At 39.5% G+C, this 16878-nt stretch overlaps 2 protein-coding genes across 6 annotated transcripts; both read right to left on the bottom strand.

Moving 5' to 3' along the window:
• Positions 1 to 81: 81 nt before the first annotated feature.
• Hao (Hydroxyacid oxidase) lies at positions 82 to 3861 on the bottom strand. 2 transcript variants are annotated; one of them, XM_022809487.2, is made up of 8 exons: positions 3707 to 3861; positions 3407 to 3616; positions 2849 to 3015; positions 2517 to 2720; positions 1799 to 2023; positions 1051 to 1142; positions 760 to 930; positions 82 to 261 (listed from the first exon to the last, which is right to left on the bottom strand). In XM_022809487.2, exons 2-8 carry the CDS (start codon positions 3547 to 3549, stop codon positions 127 to 129), a joined length of 1137 nt encoding a protein of 378 aa, XP_022665222.1. In that variant the 5' UTR covers positions 3550 to 3616; positions 3707 to 3861; the 3' UTR covers positions 82 to 126. The 2 variants fall into 2 exon arrangements, with proteins under 2 accessions (XP_022665222.1, XP_022665223.1); XM_022809488.2 differs by having other exon boundaries at positions 3407 to 3596; positions 3707 to 3840.
• Positions 3862 to 12148: 8287 nt separating this feature from the next.
• On the bottom strand, positions 12149 to 15204 carry LOC147755546 (uncharacterized). 4 transcript variants are annotated; one of them, XR_015327946.1, is made up of 2 exons: positions 13707 to 13900; positions 12149 to 12286 (listed from the first exon to the last, which is right to left on the bottom strand). XR_015327946.1 is itself a non-coding variant. In XM_086989636.1 (2 exons), the coding sequence occupies exons 1-2, from the start codon at positions 13647 to 13649 to the stop codon at positions 12208 to 12210; spliced, it is 306 nt and encodes a 101-aa protein (XP_086845762.1). In that variant the 5' UTR covers positions 13650 to 13693; the 3' UTR covers positions 12150 to 12207. The 4 variants fall into 4 exon arrangements, 1 of the variants encoding a protein (XP_086845762.1); XM_086989636.1 differs by lacking the exon at positions 13707 to 13900 and adding an exon at positions 13423 to 13693 and having other exon boundaries at positions 12150 to 12286; XR_015327948.1 differs by lacking the exon at positions 13707 to 13900 and adding an exon at positions 13907 to 15204 and having other exon boundaries at positions 12167 to 12286.
• Positions 15205 to 16878: the final 1674 nt, after the last annotated feature.

Here is a 16878-nt window from a genome sequence, read left to right as displayed (position 1 = left end):
ATTAAAACGGTATTAAAACGTTTAACTATAATGCATCTTTTACGAATCATCGTGAATACTATTTACCATCTATTGGATACATTTATGCAAGTAACGGTTTTCATTTATTATTTAGGTTAGGCATAGTTAAAGTTTGCAAGAGGCCGCGCGAGTAATCATGTTCGACGTAACTTCGTTAACGTTCGTTGCTCCCAGAAGACCCATTGTCGAGCGCAGTTCCTTACCCATAATTGACAGGACTTCTTCAACACCCGCTGCACCCTACGTTTACAAATCAAACGTAACATAAAATTGACCCACGAGTCAATAATAACACTGATAATAGCAATAAAGTATATTCGTTTGCTTTTTCAGAAGGTTGTTTTGTTGCAGTTAATTTTTAATTAATAAAGGTGTCCATCGGGTAATGCGACAACAGTACTTAATTGTTCCCTTTCAAATCGTAGTGTACCATGAAACGAAATGCAGCCGTTGTTTAAAACTTGTACTTCAAAGACTGACTTTGAGGCAAATGTACTTCGCTTTAGGTTTCGCCTTGTCAAGAGGTGTAGCACAACTTTCATAGATCAAACTCTTCTCGTCCATATACTTTACTGTATCACATAGTTTGCAAGCATTTTTCGTTTTGACCTTGCTAGAGCAAAACTTGAGAACGACGGCACATGCTGTGAACTACGAAAAAGATATATAATACATGTGATATCGTTGTACATTATCTTTTTCCTGGGATGACTTGTGAACCGGAACAGCATTACTTACGTTATGCGCGAGGCCCCAAAGAACGGGCCGGCCAATGCACACGGCACGTGCGCCGAGTGCGATAGCTTTAGCCACATCTGTTCCACTCCTCACTCCACCATCCAGGTAAACCTCACATTGGGCACCACCCGCACCTTGCACTGCTGGCACTACTTCTGCCAACGCATCCAACTGTAAGGACAAAAGAAAAGAGACCGTTAGATTTGTCTTGGAAATTTAGGCCTTTATATTAAACTGTACCCCAGTAACAGACATTGATACAAGCGTGCTCCGGGTTAGTTTTTGTCTCACCGTAGCTGGCGCTCCATCCAGTTGGCGACCTCCATGATTCGAAACGAGAATCCCATCAACTCCGTGGTGAACGGCCAGCTCAGCATCTTCAGCTAATTATAAGTAACGCTAAGTTTATCAATTAGTTAGACGGATTGATGAATGGATTCGTGCACATAATGTCCTTCTTCCTAGCAGAGCATATCCTTTCTATAAATCATATGATAATTATGCTACCGATTTTTTTCTAATACCGTGATGTCTGCAGCGTATTGCTACACGTAACCATTTATGAGTGCAGTTTAGTAAACAAAGAACGATCCTTTTCGAGTCGTATCATCGGTACTGTCTTAAACGACATTGCTTTGGATGGCTGTTCTCCTTCACTATGAAACAAAGTGTCTCTACGCCCGGTTTCGAACCTAGATTAATTCATATGCCTTCAAGTTTAGCAGGTAAATAAGTTCCATTGACGCATTACCGAGACAGAAATTGTCTATTAAATATTTATATGTACTATGGCTGGAGTCGTTCAAAACACGATAGGGTCTCTATTTGACGTCAGCCGATGGTCGACTAAGTCAGACCACAGGTTTGAATTCGACGGGAGAGACGAGGCTATTTATATTGTAGCAGAATAGGCGAAATCGTGCTGGTTTGGACACCCATGTATGACTTCCGCGACAAGGTTCATTAAAGTCGTTTTGTACAATTGCTTACTACATATAGGCCACGAGGCTACAGAGAAAGCTTAGAAAAAATGCTTCACCAGTAACGATTCCTTTGAGAATTATTTTCATATGTGTGATTTCACGTAACCAGGCGATGTCCTTCCACGAAACACTGTCATCAAATAGGCTTTGAGTGTACTCGAGAAGCCAAGAACTCTCTTCTGCCTGACCATACGTCATCTCGGGACGAACACCCGCAAAATTACGCAACGATAATCCGGGTGGCATTTCGAACCGATTTCGGGCGTCGGCTCGCCGATTTCCTAAAAAACGCAGCGATAATAATACAGTATGGATTTATGCGAACATCTGTAAGGCTAAAAATAAAAGTCTTGTCGCAGACACGACAAAAAATAACTGGCAAATAAGTATAAATAACCGGCTTATTTAGCTATTATTGTACTAATTATAAACGGACTAAATAGCTGATTTGCTCCTCGGCCAATCAATGCTGCTTCCGCTTTTAGTAATTTATAGTCGTCGTCTTTTTTCTGTTCGTGGCCATTATCAATCCTATCTATTCTCATCTAAGTATATAGAATATATCAGCCCAAATTCTCAATTTTTGAAGCTTCAATATGCGCATAACTCTCTGCAGAAGTCTAACAATACGACCCGCTCAACATATCAAAGTTCGATGCGTAAATCCAATGGCGTAATATTTTCTACGAATTAAAGAATAGAACCTCAGAAGTGGTCACATATACACAGATACCATAACATGAAGCTATTTATACATTCGGTCTCTGGACCTACCGAGATAAGGCGTGTCAACGGTGACGCACAGTCCCTGGAAGCCGGAGCCCTCTGCGCGTTTTACCAGGTTCTTCGTGATTTCGCGGTCCTTGTAAATATACAGCTGGAACCAAAGCGCCCCGTGCCCAGTTGACCAATTGTGGAACTCGTGCGCGACGTCCTCAAGGCTGGTGGTCGACAGAGTCGATAGTATCATAATTGTGCCTTAAAGATTTGATTGATTAGTCAGAAAAATCGAGTATGAGTAGAATTAATATCAATACAATTCGTACATGCTCTCTTCCCTAAATATACATGACGGTTTATCTGTACACACACGTCAGCTGAGTTACCCTTCTTTGAAGCAGCCCGGGCCGTATCAAGTTCACCTCGTGGCGAAGCCATTCTCTGCATTGCCGACGGCGCCAAGCATATCGGAAGCCGGATGGTCGTTCCCAAGATCTTAGTAGATAAGTCAATATTTGAAACGTCTCTGAGTACGCGCGGACGGAACCGATACCTGATATTAGAATCAAATGATGTCAGAACAGAGTTTGCATCTGTAAATATTTTTCAAGATTTCATCACGTTTAAAACTCGAAAGCAAAGTTCATCATACAAGTCGGTGTCATGAATGTTTCTAGTAGGTCACAAAAATGATTTGACATGAAGATGGATAGTGCCGCAAAAGCGTTCTACCGGCAGAGATTGAGAGTATGAGCATCCAAAGTATTCTTCGGCAGAACGGCACTTCTGGAACGAAAAAACGCGTTTGCAAGGCGGAAAAATCTAGTTGAAGATGCAACAGGCTTCGTTCGTATCATCTGTGAGGCCACTCGCTACGACCATCTCGATCATTTCTCATTTTAACATTCAAATAATGCATGTTAAATCGTTCGTCGTTCACCTACCTGAGGAACGCATCTTCATTGTCCCTGAGCGTGCTTTCCGAATCTGCTCCGCTACGGTAGTAATCCCATGCCTTCGAGCCGATCTTTTCACTTGCCCTGCTTTCGAGATCCTTGACACAGGTTATGCTTGCAGAAGTGGCCATATTCCAAGTAAGTTGATGAGCCTATAGTGCCGTGAACGTTCCTCTGGCTAGATACAAATAAAGAGCACTACTAACCATTAGCTGACGAGTAAGCTGCTGACTATGATGGAGTCACATAAATGAATCAATGTATACACGATTCGAATTAAACACTTACAGAACACATCCAAAGCACTTGGGTAGATGAAGAGATTTACACTAACATGCTCCTTAAACAAAATAACGATATTCATATGCCAGCCGCCCAGAGACAAGATAAGGAAAGAGGTGAGAAGGCAAGGGAGATCTATGATTAGATGGATCGTTTATCGCTCCCTTGCAGTAGAATATTGCCTCAATGAGCACGGTTTTGCGTTTAGCAATCCTTTAGCGTTTAGCAAGTGCCATTATGGCTATTCGAACTTCTGTTTAGTCAAGTCTAGTTTTTTTTAACTTCGAATCGTTCATGTACTGCTGTCCGTTCCTCTGGACTATTTTGTTAAATCTTTGCAAATATTCTATTAGCCAAATTAACATAGCTCTATTTTTCAGCAAGCAGCTCCCGTACGTATAAGTACGTAAATAATACTCAGTTTGTCCTTTAAAGGTCAGGTCTATGGTAATCTCGCATTGATTGGTGATAAAACAAAATTACGTGTCCACATGCGGCTATTGATTTTCGGTGGGCTGATTAGCCTACCTTTTTAAAAAATCTCGCTGTGGTAAAACCGTATCTGAGACTAGGCTTCGCTTTATCGGGCAGCTTTCCTTCCGGTGGCCTTTCGTTGTTAACGAATACGAATCGCAAGTCGAGCAATGTGATGTCAGTTCATGCATCTGCTAAACCAGCTATAAAACCTACATAGTGAATCATTAATGAATTAGGACATTCGAAATCTCTTCATCTATCTCCCTAAGATAAAGAAATTGGGTGTTTACCATTGTTCGTCTGCTCTTTGGTGATTTTCAGATGTTGGATAGTAGCAGAAAAAGAGTAACGAAGTGTCATACTTGCACGTAAACAAACACCAAAACAAATAAAAGGCTCAGTAATATGCCATTTTATCTAATTAAAATTATGCCTTTTTGTGGTTTTCGAACGACACAGGTATATAGATACAGAGTTTGCTCTGTACACACATTTATTTCACAAATTCTAGTTTAAAATGTTTGGATTGCAAGGAATTTAGATCGGTCCATATACCAGTTGTGGTTTGCATGGCAGGTTATGGTTCGGCCGGCTCCATATATCAGTTCCCTCGGGAGCGAACAGCGAAGTCCGTAGAATTTCTTAACATTTAAGTTGAAGTAATTACTAGAATAAAAATCTATCCACCTTAGTAACTGCCCAAACTAACCAGTGACGACGATTTGGACACCAAAATTGGCCCACAGATTAGCTAAACTCTTTGTACTGCTCGTGACGGTTCTGTAGCACTGGGTGTGTGGGCATTAAATAAAAGTATCACTACCTACATACATACAATTTTGTGTTAGTTGATTTTTAATGACAATTCTCAGCGTGTTTTGCCATACGTAGGCGTCCAGCACACATGGCAGTGTCACCAGCTTATAAGAAAAGCTCATAGCTTTGTCTTAACAAGCTATTTTCTATGCAAGTAATATATTGTGTTATATACATATAATATATTTCGTGAATGAATTTCATCCTACAATATTTAATATGATCGTTCATTTGCAGCCCATTGTCTGAGAAGCAGGTTCATTTGCTATACGATCCAAGGGTAATGGCACGAGTCTGTCGAGAGACGACGGCGACGCCTCACCGACCAGGTCAACGTTTTGTAATAGGCCGCCATCGAACAAAAGCATTCATTTAAACATCTTGTTTTGGGAGTAAGGAAAGAAGGCAATGCCTATACACGAGCATCCGCTGTGCCGTTGTGATAACATGTGGCAGACGCCCAGCGAATGTAGCTAGAACAAGTGGTCATCACCCACAGCCATCTTAATGGCTACCAACACTTAATGACATTATAAAGTTATAGCACTAATCGAGGTTTAGCTAAGAATATAGATTACATAGAACTGTAAAATGGACCGCACGCTCTCTTGGCCTGTATAATTAACAATATAATATAATACTTTTGGTTCATTCATTGCAAATCAATATCTGCCGTCACCATCTTACGCATTCTAAGATCAAACAGTTGACATACGATTAAGGTAGTCACGGTTGACACGGCACCAAGAGATTATTAAGTGTCGGTTCGATGAAAAACTGAGTTATACATTTATAATAAATAAAAAGCCACTTCGTCTTTCAGTCAGTTGCGAAGATGTGCCCCTCCGAACGTTCGAAGCAAATAACTAACCCCTACCGGTAGAGAAGATAGAAAACTTCTGCACAGTTACCTTTATCGTACGATTGTTTTCGATCGATGAAAAACTTTTTAATTACTGATTAAAACCTTAATTGAACCAAAAGACTTTTTACGGTGTCATTTTTTTTCTGATTTTAATGAACTAAGCCATTTATTATTATTCTATTAATAATTTATCAATTGCATTGATAAAGGCGCTGTGAAGAACTTCGCCATTGCGCGATTATATACAGCGAATGATACAAATGGTGTTAAACTAGAAATGTTAATTAACGAAGCTTGTGCATTTTACGGAGCCTGAGATTCAGAGGTCCTGAAATTCCTTAATTGCTAAGGTCTCCAGGAGATGTCATCTAGCATACAGAAGCTTTTTTCCTCTTCTGATCGAATCAGTTCAAAGTATCATAATGTTATGATATTTTGTAAAAGTTCTGAAGGCGATTTCAAGAAATTAAACAATTTGATTATTAACGTGAAGGACCGTATTGAACCTCATAGCGATGAGGAACCTGTTCTGTCCTTGACTGTTTCTGGTTTTCATTTGAAGTTTCTTTAACACTTCGAATAAATTTATTTCTAGCGATGGACAAACTAAAATTGTAATTATCATTGATACGTTGTGTAACGTTAAAATGACGTCTATAAATGATTTAAGGAAACGCACAATTTTCTCTAATGATTATCTACGTAGGCCAACAAGCGGTCAATAGTAAATGAAGACTAAATTTATTATCTATTACAGATTCAAGAGACTTTAATGATTATAAACGTTATTACATTACACATTAAACATGATTACAAACACGAGCTTCGCGAAATGTGTCACGTTTTATCTATTTAGGATCAAACTTGCAACAATATTCAGATTTCGATGCGAACCCTAATTACCTGGGACATAAATTTCCTCGATGTATATATACATGGCGGTTATATGCGCGTTTTGCCATAATATGTAATGGCATATGGAGACGTTCCGTTGTGACTTTTATATTAAAATTATGTAATCGACAAGTCAGGGATATACAACAACAGGTTTTAGCACTCCTGCTTGTCCATTGAAGCCTCAACACATTGTCTATTGTTTTGCCTCTATAAAGATCTGCATGAATTTCGAATCTGAGGATCGGTCTCGAAAAATTGGGGGTTTGGATTTTCTGGTACCGTTCTCAAAAAAAAACAATTTTTTCTAATTTGTGCTAAGGATCAATATTCGCGAGTCTTCTCATCGGAAGCAATCCAACTTCCTAATAAGAGTACAAAAGTACAGACAGCTGAGATTTGCATCTGATGTAAAGAATTCGCAGTCCGCTGTTTTGATTTTGTCATAAATAGAAAAATATTCAATAGCCAAAATCCTCAGAAATTTCAGTAACAAGGAAAGAATATTACCGAGCCGATATACATGCATGAGATACGATGCAAAGTTAGAGGTGTTTCTTATTTTTTTTTAAAGTATATTATAGAAGTTCTTACTCAGATAATTGGTGATCTTAAAGTGTTTACATAACCCTCTAATTTTATTTATTTTATAATCAAAACTTTGTCGTAGAACGAGCCCTGTTTTAACATATAATACCCAGATTCCACATCGTCAAAAGCTAGTTTATTTCTTTTTTCATTTTATGTAGAGATGCTATGCTTCGGCATGTAGTTGTAGAGTAAAGGCACGCATGCGCCTACGAAGTATGACATAGACGACTCTTGTTTGTAGATTATTAACTCGTGCGCACAGCAACTTCACGCACTACGGAGATTATGTTAAGAACCATATTAGTGTTTGTTTGTTTTAATCTACTGAAAATGTTCCTTGTCAGAACTTCGTCTAAGAACATCCGGATAGTGGCTGGACAACCCTGTAAGGGGTGCATTAACACTTAATCATCGTCATCGTCAAGATCTGCCAGTCCGCCGAGGGACTTTTTGTAGTTTTGTACTCCAGCTTTGGGCCATCGACGCTTCGAAACCGCAGCATCGCTAAGTCTCAACGATTGAGTTAGAAGGGGACACAATGAGCGAACTGCGATTACGATGCAACCTGTTGGCACTCGGAATACGTTACTACAAACAGCTATATACAGATCCCGATATTTAGTAAGCGACGCGATGTAAATCCTTGTTTTTATTGAAAAGAAGATTTGAGTAACGGGCACAGTATTCCATAAGATTTTTTCGTCCACTCTAGAAAATCCTCATTAAGATACACTTTTACATTACGATCAGTTTATCATTACTTACCATTTATTATTATTATTGTTTCATTGGAAATAATAGCTTGTCTAATTTTTGCCGAATGCGTGTGGCAGATCGGACTCTGGTAGTAGACTCGAGTGGTCGGCACCAGTGACTTTACTGTCCAAAAGGAATGGTCCAATCAATTCTTCGTTTGAAGTGCAACTTCAGGTAAATTTGCGAGGTGCTGCTACTAACCCGTGGACTTAGAGTTCCCCCATAAATGCGATGGTTTCGATTGATTCTGTTGTGAATTTGAAGATAGCTGCATCGCTCCATGGAACCTTCTCGGAAAACTCTTCATTCTATTGATGTTGTTCCAAGCATGATTTGAAGAATTTTATTTGTACGAATCCTCTTCGTAGGCAGCATGCACCTTCACTGGGAAGTAACTTCTCCATTTATAACATCGTAAAATACGATGAATTTGTAATTTCTTGAGGCCAAGCTGACGCCTTGATTGCATTACAAATCTTTGGGATGCTTCGCTATAATTTGTTAGTACTTTTTTTTTTTTTTTATCATGTTCTTGCTCTTACAGAATGTTATTTACGAGCAACCCAAACACTTCCATTCGTTTAAAATTTATCTTTTGTGTAATTCGCATAGGTGGATCTGCTTGAAACTCTTTACGGTATCGTCTCTGTATGCCTACTGTTATACTTCGAATGGCATTTTTAAATAGACTTTCTCTGTGTAAAGTTTAATCTCAGTCCACTCATCATTTCCATAGGAAAAAAAAAGAGCGATTAGAACGTTAAGACTCGCTAAATGGTGCACACATTGCGTTTCTTCAAACTGCCTCGTAAGCCGTTATGGGCAACGAGCCCACTACGGGGAAAAAGACAGCAATGTTCAAGTTGATTACTCTTCGGCCTATTGGAACTACTCTGCTACTGAAAAGCGTCGTCTCTGAGAAGAGTTGACGTTAATTAGATAACGACAGCCGTAGATCCGCACAAGGACATCGAGTGCAGACACTCTCTCAATTTAAAGGACCTACTACGGGACATTAGCGCACAAATAGGGAATGAGTCAACAGCAAAAAGGCTCGCGTTCCAACTGTATAGGTGCTAGCTCGTCAAACATAATTTCGTTCTTAAAAATCTCATAGAGGCAATCGTTCTTCAAACTATTGCATTTTAAATATAGTTTGCTACAAATGCGCCGATGACCTACTGGACCATTTTCTCGCACCACCTGTATGAACAAAAAGCTTTTTAAATTATCGGCATTTTCGGTATTATTATCAGCAGAGGTCACGCAACGGCTGTCTTGTGCTACTGCAATAACAAAAAAAAAGTACGTTAAGATAAGGCATGTGATTTTTACACTGCCGCAAAGGACTTCGGTGCATACGAATAAAACATTTGCACATTATCGTACTGGTACAATGAATTTTTTTCCGAAAAAATCATACACCGCTCTTTGGGCTGTGGTTACCGAGAGCAGCGGTCGCACGCGGGTTATTTTGAATCATTGAAACTACACCTGGGATACTCTTACAAGAATTAATAAAAAAAAGACTTGTAAATCAGTTGTTTTTTTAGCATTAATGCGAAAGTGAAGAAATAGCGGAGTAGAAGAATTGTTTAAATAATATATGGAAATTACGAGCTATTAGATTCACGTTTCACAATTAATTTACGTTTTTAATGTTAGGTTTATCTGCAAATCGAATGAGGAATATAAAAAGTAGCCTAGGCTTGCCGAACCTGAAACTGACTTTTGCTTAACTTAGAAGGATATCTGCGTAAAGTAACACGTTAATTAGTTTTCAATGACATTGTGCTTGTTACGAAGGGATGCAGATAAGGGCAAGGTGCTAAAAAGATCACCCTGAACCACTCCACCACTGAATAGGTCGATTTCTGCAATACCATCATTCTCTACCCATTTCTCTTGGAGAATACCTCTTAGAAATTCTCGAAGGCTTAGCAGGGGCATCCACCTCATCGAACTCTGGGAGGATCTCAGCCCTGGGCCCTGTATTCAATGCTTTTCCAAAGTGCGCAAATATAAAGCATACGGATGGTCTGCATCGACTCAGAGGGTATCGAATATCTTTCAAAAGTGCAACGCAAGCGGAAATAAGCACGAAAACCGCCACGGTCTTCTCGTAAGCGAGCATCAAAAAAGTCCAACAGTATGGCAGAAATTAGCCTTGCTTTCAGCTTTCGTTACGGATCAAGTCTGGACAGCCTGGTTGACATATAGTCTCATTCTAGAGCCGGTTACGAAGCCTCTGATTTTTTCATTTTACACAGGACTGTATAAACCAAGATCGAAAAGAACTCAGTGAGCTCCCAGTTAATATGGCGCGGAAGAATTTTGGGTAGAATTAACAGGGCAAGCGTTTGTGCTCCAAAAAAACAGCCATTTTTATAGTCTTGGAAAAACTTTTCCTACAGGACGCTGTTCTTGAATTTGTAAATATTACATACGTTCTGAAGGCAAAGCACTCCTCAGTTTGCACCTCATGGAAAGTTTCATTAGATCGGCCAGTGGAAAACCAACACCCGTGGGAACATTTGCCATTTCGAATTTTTGTAAAAACAATGAATGGTTTATTATGTCAAACAATGATAGCTAGGCATCCAATCAGCCATCAACGTATCGACGTCTAGTCGACAATATCGGATTCTACTGGTATTTGAAAGGGTTAAATATAGTTAAAAAAACGTTGTCCAGGTTTGTTTTTTCCACGTTTGCGGCGCTTGATTGTGTAAAATGCTTGTGGTTGACGTCTCAGAGCCACGGGCAAATTACGTTTGAATTTGCCGCCGAAAATCGTGAAGGATCCCACAAAAACACCTTGTCAACATTGATACAATGGTCGCAAAAAATGTGAAATCGTGTGATTCCTAAGTGAAAACGTCGGCTTGGAGAGTCCAAGAGCAATACTCGTTCGTGCAGAGTAATCACAATGTATCAAATGCACAGATGCTACTTATTAATGTCACAATGTAAATACAAGTCAATAAATTGTAAATACAAATAAAAAAAAAAAACACTATTTATACCATTACTATTATAGCAATGAATTCAAATTAGACAGAATATACAGCTATATTCTGTCTAATTTGAAGAACATTGTGGATTTAGCTGCAATGGATGTGTAACATTTCATCTTGCACTCCTCAATTGGAAAGAACAGTTGTTTTATTGTATAAGTTACGTATTTATTTACACATTTTACGTTGTGTAATTCGTCGTAGTTTCCTCTATAAATTAAACGTAAGCATATTTTGAAAGTTCTTATTCAACAGGCTAATAGGTCAAAACTACAATTGAATACAAAATAAAACTAAATACAGTATCATATACATGTGAACATCGTATACGTGTTTCTTAACGGTTATATGCTGATGATAAACAACGCTTTTCAAAAGCGTCGCTGATTACCCAATCATGTTTTTTTCTCTAATTTGGTTAACGTTATATTATATCTACGACAGGTGTACTGATTCCTTATATATACCTCGTGAAATTTATCGCCTTCGAATTTCAACTTCAGCGGGCGTCCGACACAGTCATAAACGCACTCGAAAAGACATATCAGAATCATCTTTTCGTTTTTCTAATAAGTCCCACTTCCTTTTTCTGTTATTAAGTGAAACTGTTTTAACATCCAGACCGGTTTTCCCCGAATAGATTTTTATTATTACGTAAGTCAATCTTTCGTTAAAAGTTTCGTTCCTCAATGGACAGCCTTAGCAGCGCGAACTGGCTCCATTCGACGCTCTTGCCGTACCTTACTATACGTATAATTATACTCCGGGCGTTCTCTGCGATCCGGTATAGCTCTGCAGTGGTAGGCCGGGCTTGGGGTTCGTCTTCCCCAGCTGCTGCTGCTGCTGCACTAGAATTTCTCTGGGCTGTGCGATTAATCCGATTAACTCGATTTCTGGGGTTAGTTCTATTCGATCTACCGGATGGGTTATTTCGATTCCTTCTGTTGACTGAATTACGTTGATTTGTTCTGTTAATTAAGTACGTGCCACGAGCCGGGTAACTTGCGTTTGATAGAATTGTACGGAAAATTAACACGTTACTTCGTCTCGGCCTGTTCTTGTTGGAAGTGGCTCGAGTCGATCGGCGAGCTCTAAGACAGCGTTGTCTGGTTCGATTGGTACGAAGCCCAATTACTCGACTCCATATACGAAGAACTCGGTGATACACACCTGCATGAAGCATGTAACAGAGGTTCTTAGTCGACCGGGATAAGTGTTCAACAATCTCAACTGCTCTAAATCTGACAATGTCAAAACGATTTGAGAGCTGTTTAACCGTGAAAGGCATTAGTCCAGCTTCGACAATAGTCGCTCTGCTTGTGTCATATTTAGCAATTTCCAGTAGAATTAATGTGCTCGTTTGTACGACGATTGTATGGTCTGCGTTAAAGTTGTCGTCTGACAGCATCCGCTTGATGGCCGGCAGGATATCTCGGGCGAGAGCGTCTCCTACGCCTCTACTATTTTCTTTAATAATATGGTATACACTCTTTAGCGCCGCGTCAAGAACCTCGTTGTTATTTGATAAGGAGAGTATTTCTATGAGACGGTTTAAGATTCCCAAGTTTAACACCTCGTCGTAGTGATCTGGTACTTCGATGGCCTCGAGAGACGAACATGCGTTGCAGACTGCGCCGCTGTCAACGCCGGATATAAGTAGGCAGGAAATCGCTGGCAGACAAAGAAATATCAGCTGTGAGAATTTTGTCAGGACAAAGAGAGAGTAGAGACAGCTTGCAATGCGGGATAGATGATAATCGTTATTGCTATGGCAGGCAATATTAAAGAAAATCAAATGTATACCCCCGAGAATACACACTAATGCAGTGGTGTACGATCTGTTAGCGATTTCGGATTCGGCTGTCGTCACGAACTCAGTCAGTATCTGTAGCCCCTTGATCATAATGTCATAACTCTTCGAATGAAAGAGTGCGAAAACTTCGCGAAAGACTCCTGTGTAAATCATATTTATCCTTTGCTGCGGGGAGCATCTCGTGAGAATCTCCTGGACCAATATGGCTGTCGAAAGCTGCATGTCGGGTCTGTGTTTGTTACTTAAATGTTTGACCAGTTTTGCAAATATTTGAGGTCGATCAAACACTAAATCGATTAATTTCGAATTCTTTGGACAAAAGCAAATGATATCTTTCGTGACTTTGATATAGTGTAATTCATAGGGAGAGCATAAAATGCCGTGTCGTAATATGTTGGCAAGTTGTTTACGATAATTACGCTGCTTTGAAGCCAGTCGGCTCAATATGAAGAGTATCGTACGGCTGGCACGATCGTGCTCGGTGACAACTAACCGGGATAAAGCCGAGAACACACTTATTTTCGCTGCGTGACCCATATATTCATCCGGGCCAATTGTCAATAGTATAAGCAGTCTGCACGCACTATCGAGAATGTCTTGACTGCGATTGAGGTAGAGCAGTTTTACTAGTCTGCGCATCGCTTTCTGCTCAATGAGCTTACTGATGATGGCGTCGTTGGCCAGAGAGTTGTTAGTGCGGAGTCTCACCAGCTGTTGCATCGAGCTCAATTCTTTAAGTGGATCATTGGAAAGCACCCCTTGTATCAGGCTACTAACCTTAGGTTCAATCTTTCGTCTCTTCATCGGACGCGCAGATATAGATTTGTCACTATGATTCCTGATCATCTTAACAAACATTCACTATTAAACGCGATAAGGGTGTCGGGTAATTGTAAACAGTTTCTGGTACATTCGGTTCGATAAAACGGTTCACTTCACAATGTAACCAAAAAAAAGAAAAGAAACTATTTCGCTACCTCAGCGAGTCCTCCTGGAGTCTAGCGAAAGATCAGTGTCTGTATGCGCGTTCGAATTTGCAAGAACGTGTATGCACTTCAGCAGTCACGGAACAAGTTCACAGCAGGATAACTTTCTTTCCCTCTCTTTATTACTCTCGTTTCTCTCTTATTTTGCCTAATGCTGTTGTTGTGGTATTATATTCGAAATACTCTGACGTCTATTGCACGGCGCGATAAGCAAGTCGACGAGCTCGTACGTGAATAACGAGCTCCCGCGGGCGCGTTTGAATACCGCTCCCAAAAGCATACGAACCTATGACCAACATAATTAGGGATGTTTTCGGAAAGCGTCAAACGCCGACAAACGGTAGCCGAGTATAAATGAAATTTATAGCAGGATGGAACGAAACTGAACGTTCGGCCAATGAAGAGTCCCGTTCGTCAGAGAAACGTTCGTCCTATGAAAGAAGAGCCTCATGACGAAAGTCACAGTGGAAGGTCGTTCCAAAATAAAGCTCTACCCAAAATACGAGATTGGAACGGCTTTTTTAGAAAGACACAAAAGTGTAGACAGAATTTTACACTGGCGCACAGAAACAGCAAGCGTCCACAGCATAGCAAGGATAGAAACACCACACACACACAATGGATACGAAAGAAAATATCCAATATTGTTGCTGGAATTGAAGCTTCCGAGTAACTAAAGTGAACTATGGGTTACAAAATAGATATCTATCCTGAAATAGTCATAGTGAACGGTGAAAACAGGTCTGCTAAAGCCATATAACGTGCTTAGTTGGATGATCTATAATATCGATTAAAACGCATAGGCATATTGACACATTTGTCTTTGACGCGAACCACCAATTTCGAAACGTAGGTGTCATGACTATATACGATAAGCTGTTCTATAGGCGTTCCTTTAGTTTTCTCTTTAACTTTGTTTTTGCTCGTAACTTTTTTTCAGGCATGGCCGTTCTTTCTACAAAAAAAAAAACATACAAATGTTTTTTAGTTGCGCTTGACGCGCTCCTACGCCACGAGTCTCCACCACCCTCAAATTGATCGAGGTTAAACACCCCAATCAGTTCTGTACTTCAGATCCTGCACACTTTATTGTAACTTTCGAAGTTGGCATTAAGCTTGTTTAAAAAGCTTCAAACGAATACAAATCTTGGCGAAATATAGCAGTCAGGCCGTAAGATGAAACAGGCTATTCTTCTTGTTCAGCTAAATCAAATTTTCTGCCTTTCGTTAATTATGTATCGCTTTAATGGTTATAGTAGGACGGAATCAGAACAATAACCCCGTAATTTTCACCGTTATCCTCTTATTTTACCTCACTACCTATTTAAGTGTGCAGAGAGACAATGTTGTTGATTGACAGGAACGACGATAGAGTGGAAGATCCAGCCAGGATAAACCAGCTAAGGACTCGGAAATATTTATTTCTCTTTACTTAGTTAAACCTGTTATGTAAAATACGTGATTGGTAGGATCTTAACCAGCACTTCTGGCCTTCTCAGCCCGAAGTTCCATTTCAGAGGAAAAAATTACGACTTGCGCTCGTAGCGTTCGCGATTTCCTGAATTGACTGGTGGTATTGCCCTTACCTGAGTCTAAATACGTGTGTTTCGTGCTGCTATGCCGATCCGCATTTCCAAACACAAACAGTAAAATACGTTGCGAAACCATTGTAGAATTTGCAAAATGTATATATCTACATACATGTATATGTCTATAAAAACTAGTGACAATTAATTTAAAAACGAATATACTAAGAATATAAAAATGCGTATATATTATGTAATCTTATTGTCCCTACTTCGGTAACGGATCAATAACGAACGATGCTGTTGATCGAATACAGGGGAAATCTTCAAGGGTTGGTTGAATGCTTTTGTTTAGGAAATACAGATATCTAAATCAGCCAAAGTAAATGCCAATAAGATATTTCCTAAAAACATTATTTGCTATTCAGTGTACTGGAAAAAAAAAAAACTAGGAACTTTCTTTTTCAGGCAGTTTTTTTAAATAGTAAAAATATTTGACGAAAAAACAAAAGGCTCGAAACAGATCATGCTATGTCATTATATTATGCAGTAGCGAATACATACCAAAAGTAGACCATCATTTATAAATAATTCCAAGTACAAACTAAATAGAATTTTGTGCCAAATGCGTGACTTAAGCCAAAAACAGCAGTGTTTAGCTTTGGCGCTTGTCGTCTCTATACCTAATTCGTGTGATGAAAGAAGCGCGTTTAGCGAAAGCAGTATCGTAGATAATTGTTTGTATTTACCGGTATGGTAGTTCCGGTTCTATTTGCGAATTCTATTTATGTATTGTTAAATATATCCGGGCTAATTTGTCGAAAGTGTGTTATATAATAGGTTATATAAGGTACAGTATAGCAAAGTTCGAATAGGTCCTATCTATCGTGACTGTATTCCATTCCAACGACCCATGATGCCTGCCCTGACGCGTTGCACAGCTTCACAGGAACAGGGTAGCTGGGACTAGTTGCTGGATGGAGTATAGCGGCATTCGCCGTACTGTAAGTATCTATAGCGTCCGACTTATTCTAAGTCGTCTATTACCTCGAACGTCTCCGTACGTTGAACGTACGCAGTAACCTTCACCGGCCCCACCTCCCAAAAGCTTCCAGTTAACCTATGCCAGTTAAATCATACAAATGGGCGCTTTATATTGGGTTTGTCAGTTTGCGCGAGTGAATTGTTATTATTTTTATTCTATAAATATCTGTCGATAATCTCTAATTATAGTTAGCTTGTTTATGTTTGTCATGGTACTTCTATAAAGTCATTTGTGAATGGAATTTTTTTTACACACGACATAAATTAATCTCAAGATATTCAACATCTAACCGCTAATCTTCATATACCATACTTTGTTACGTTGTACAATAGTAACTTCGGCCGTTCTAATTTACTTTGCCCTTAAGACAAACCACATCTTTGAGAAATATT

Source organism: Varroa destructor, unplaced genomic scaffold (assembly GCF_002443255.2).
Source record: "Varroa destructor unplaced genomic scaffold, Vdes_3.0 BEIS01000005.1, whole genome shotgun sequence".
In the NCBI taxonomy this organism is placed as follows: domain Eukaryota; kingdom Metazoa; phylum Arthropoda; class Arachnida; order Mesostigmata; family Varroidae; genus Varroa; species Varroa destructor.
Note: the sequence above shows the minus strand (reverse complement) of the source record. Positions and strands in the feature narration are given on the sequence as shown.

Coding starts and splice junctions, on each gene's coding strand:
- LOC147755546 (XM_086989636.1), bottom strand. CDS start 13,649: ATGCAACAGCTGGTGAGACTCCGCACTAACAACTCTCTGGCCAACGAC. Junction 12,287..13,422: donor GTGTTCTCGGCTTTATCCCG/GTTAGTTGTCAC, acceptor TGCTTCATGCAG/GTGTGTATCACCGAGTTCTT.
- Hao (XM_022809487.2), bottom strand. CDS start 3,549: ATGGCCACTTCTGCAAGCATAACCTGTGTCAAGGATCTCGAAAGCAGG. Junction 2,024..2,516: donor CGTTGACACGCCTTATCTCG/GTAGGTCCAGAG, acceptor TGCGTTTTTTAG/GAAATCGGCGAGCCGACGCC. Junction 931..1,050: donor TGGATGGAGCGCCAGCTACG/GTGAGACAAAAA, acceptor TTGTCCTTACAG/TTGGATGCGTTGGCAGAAGT.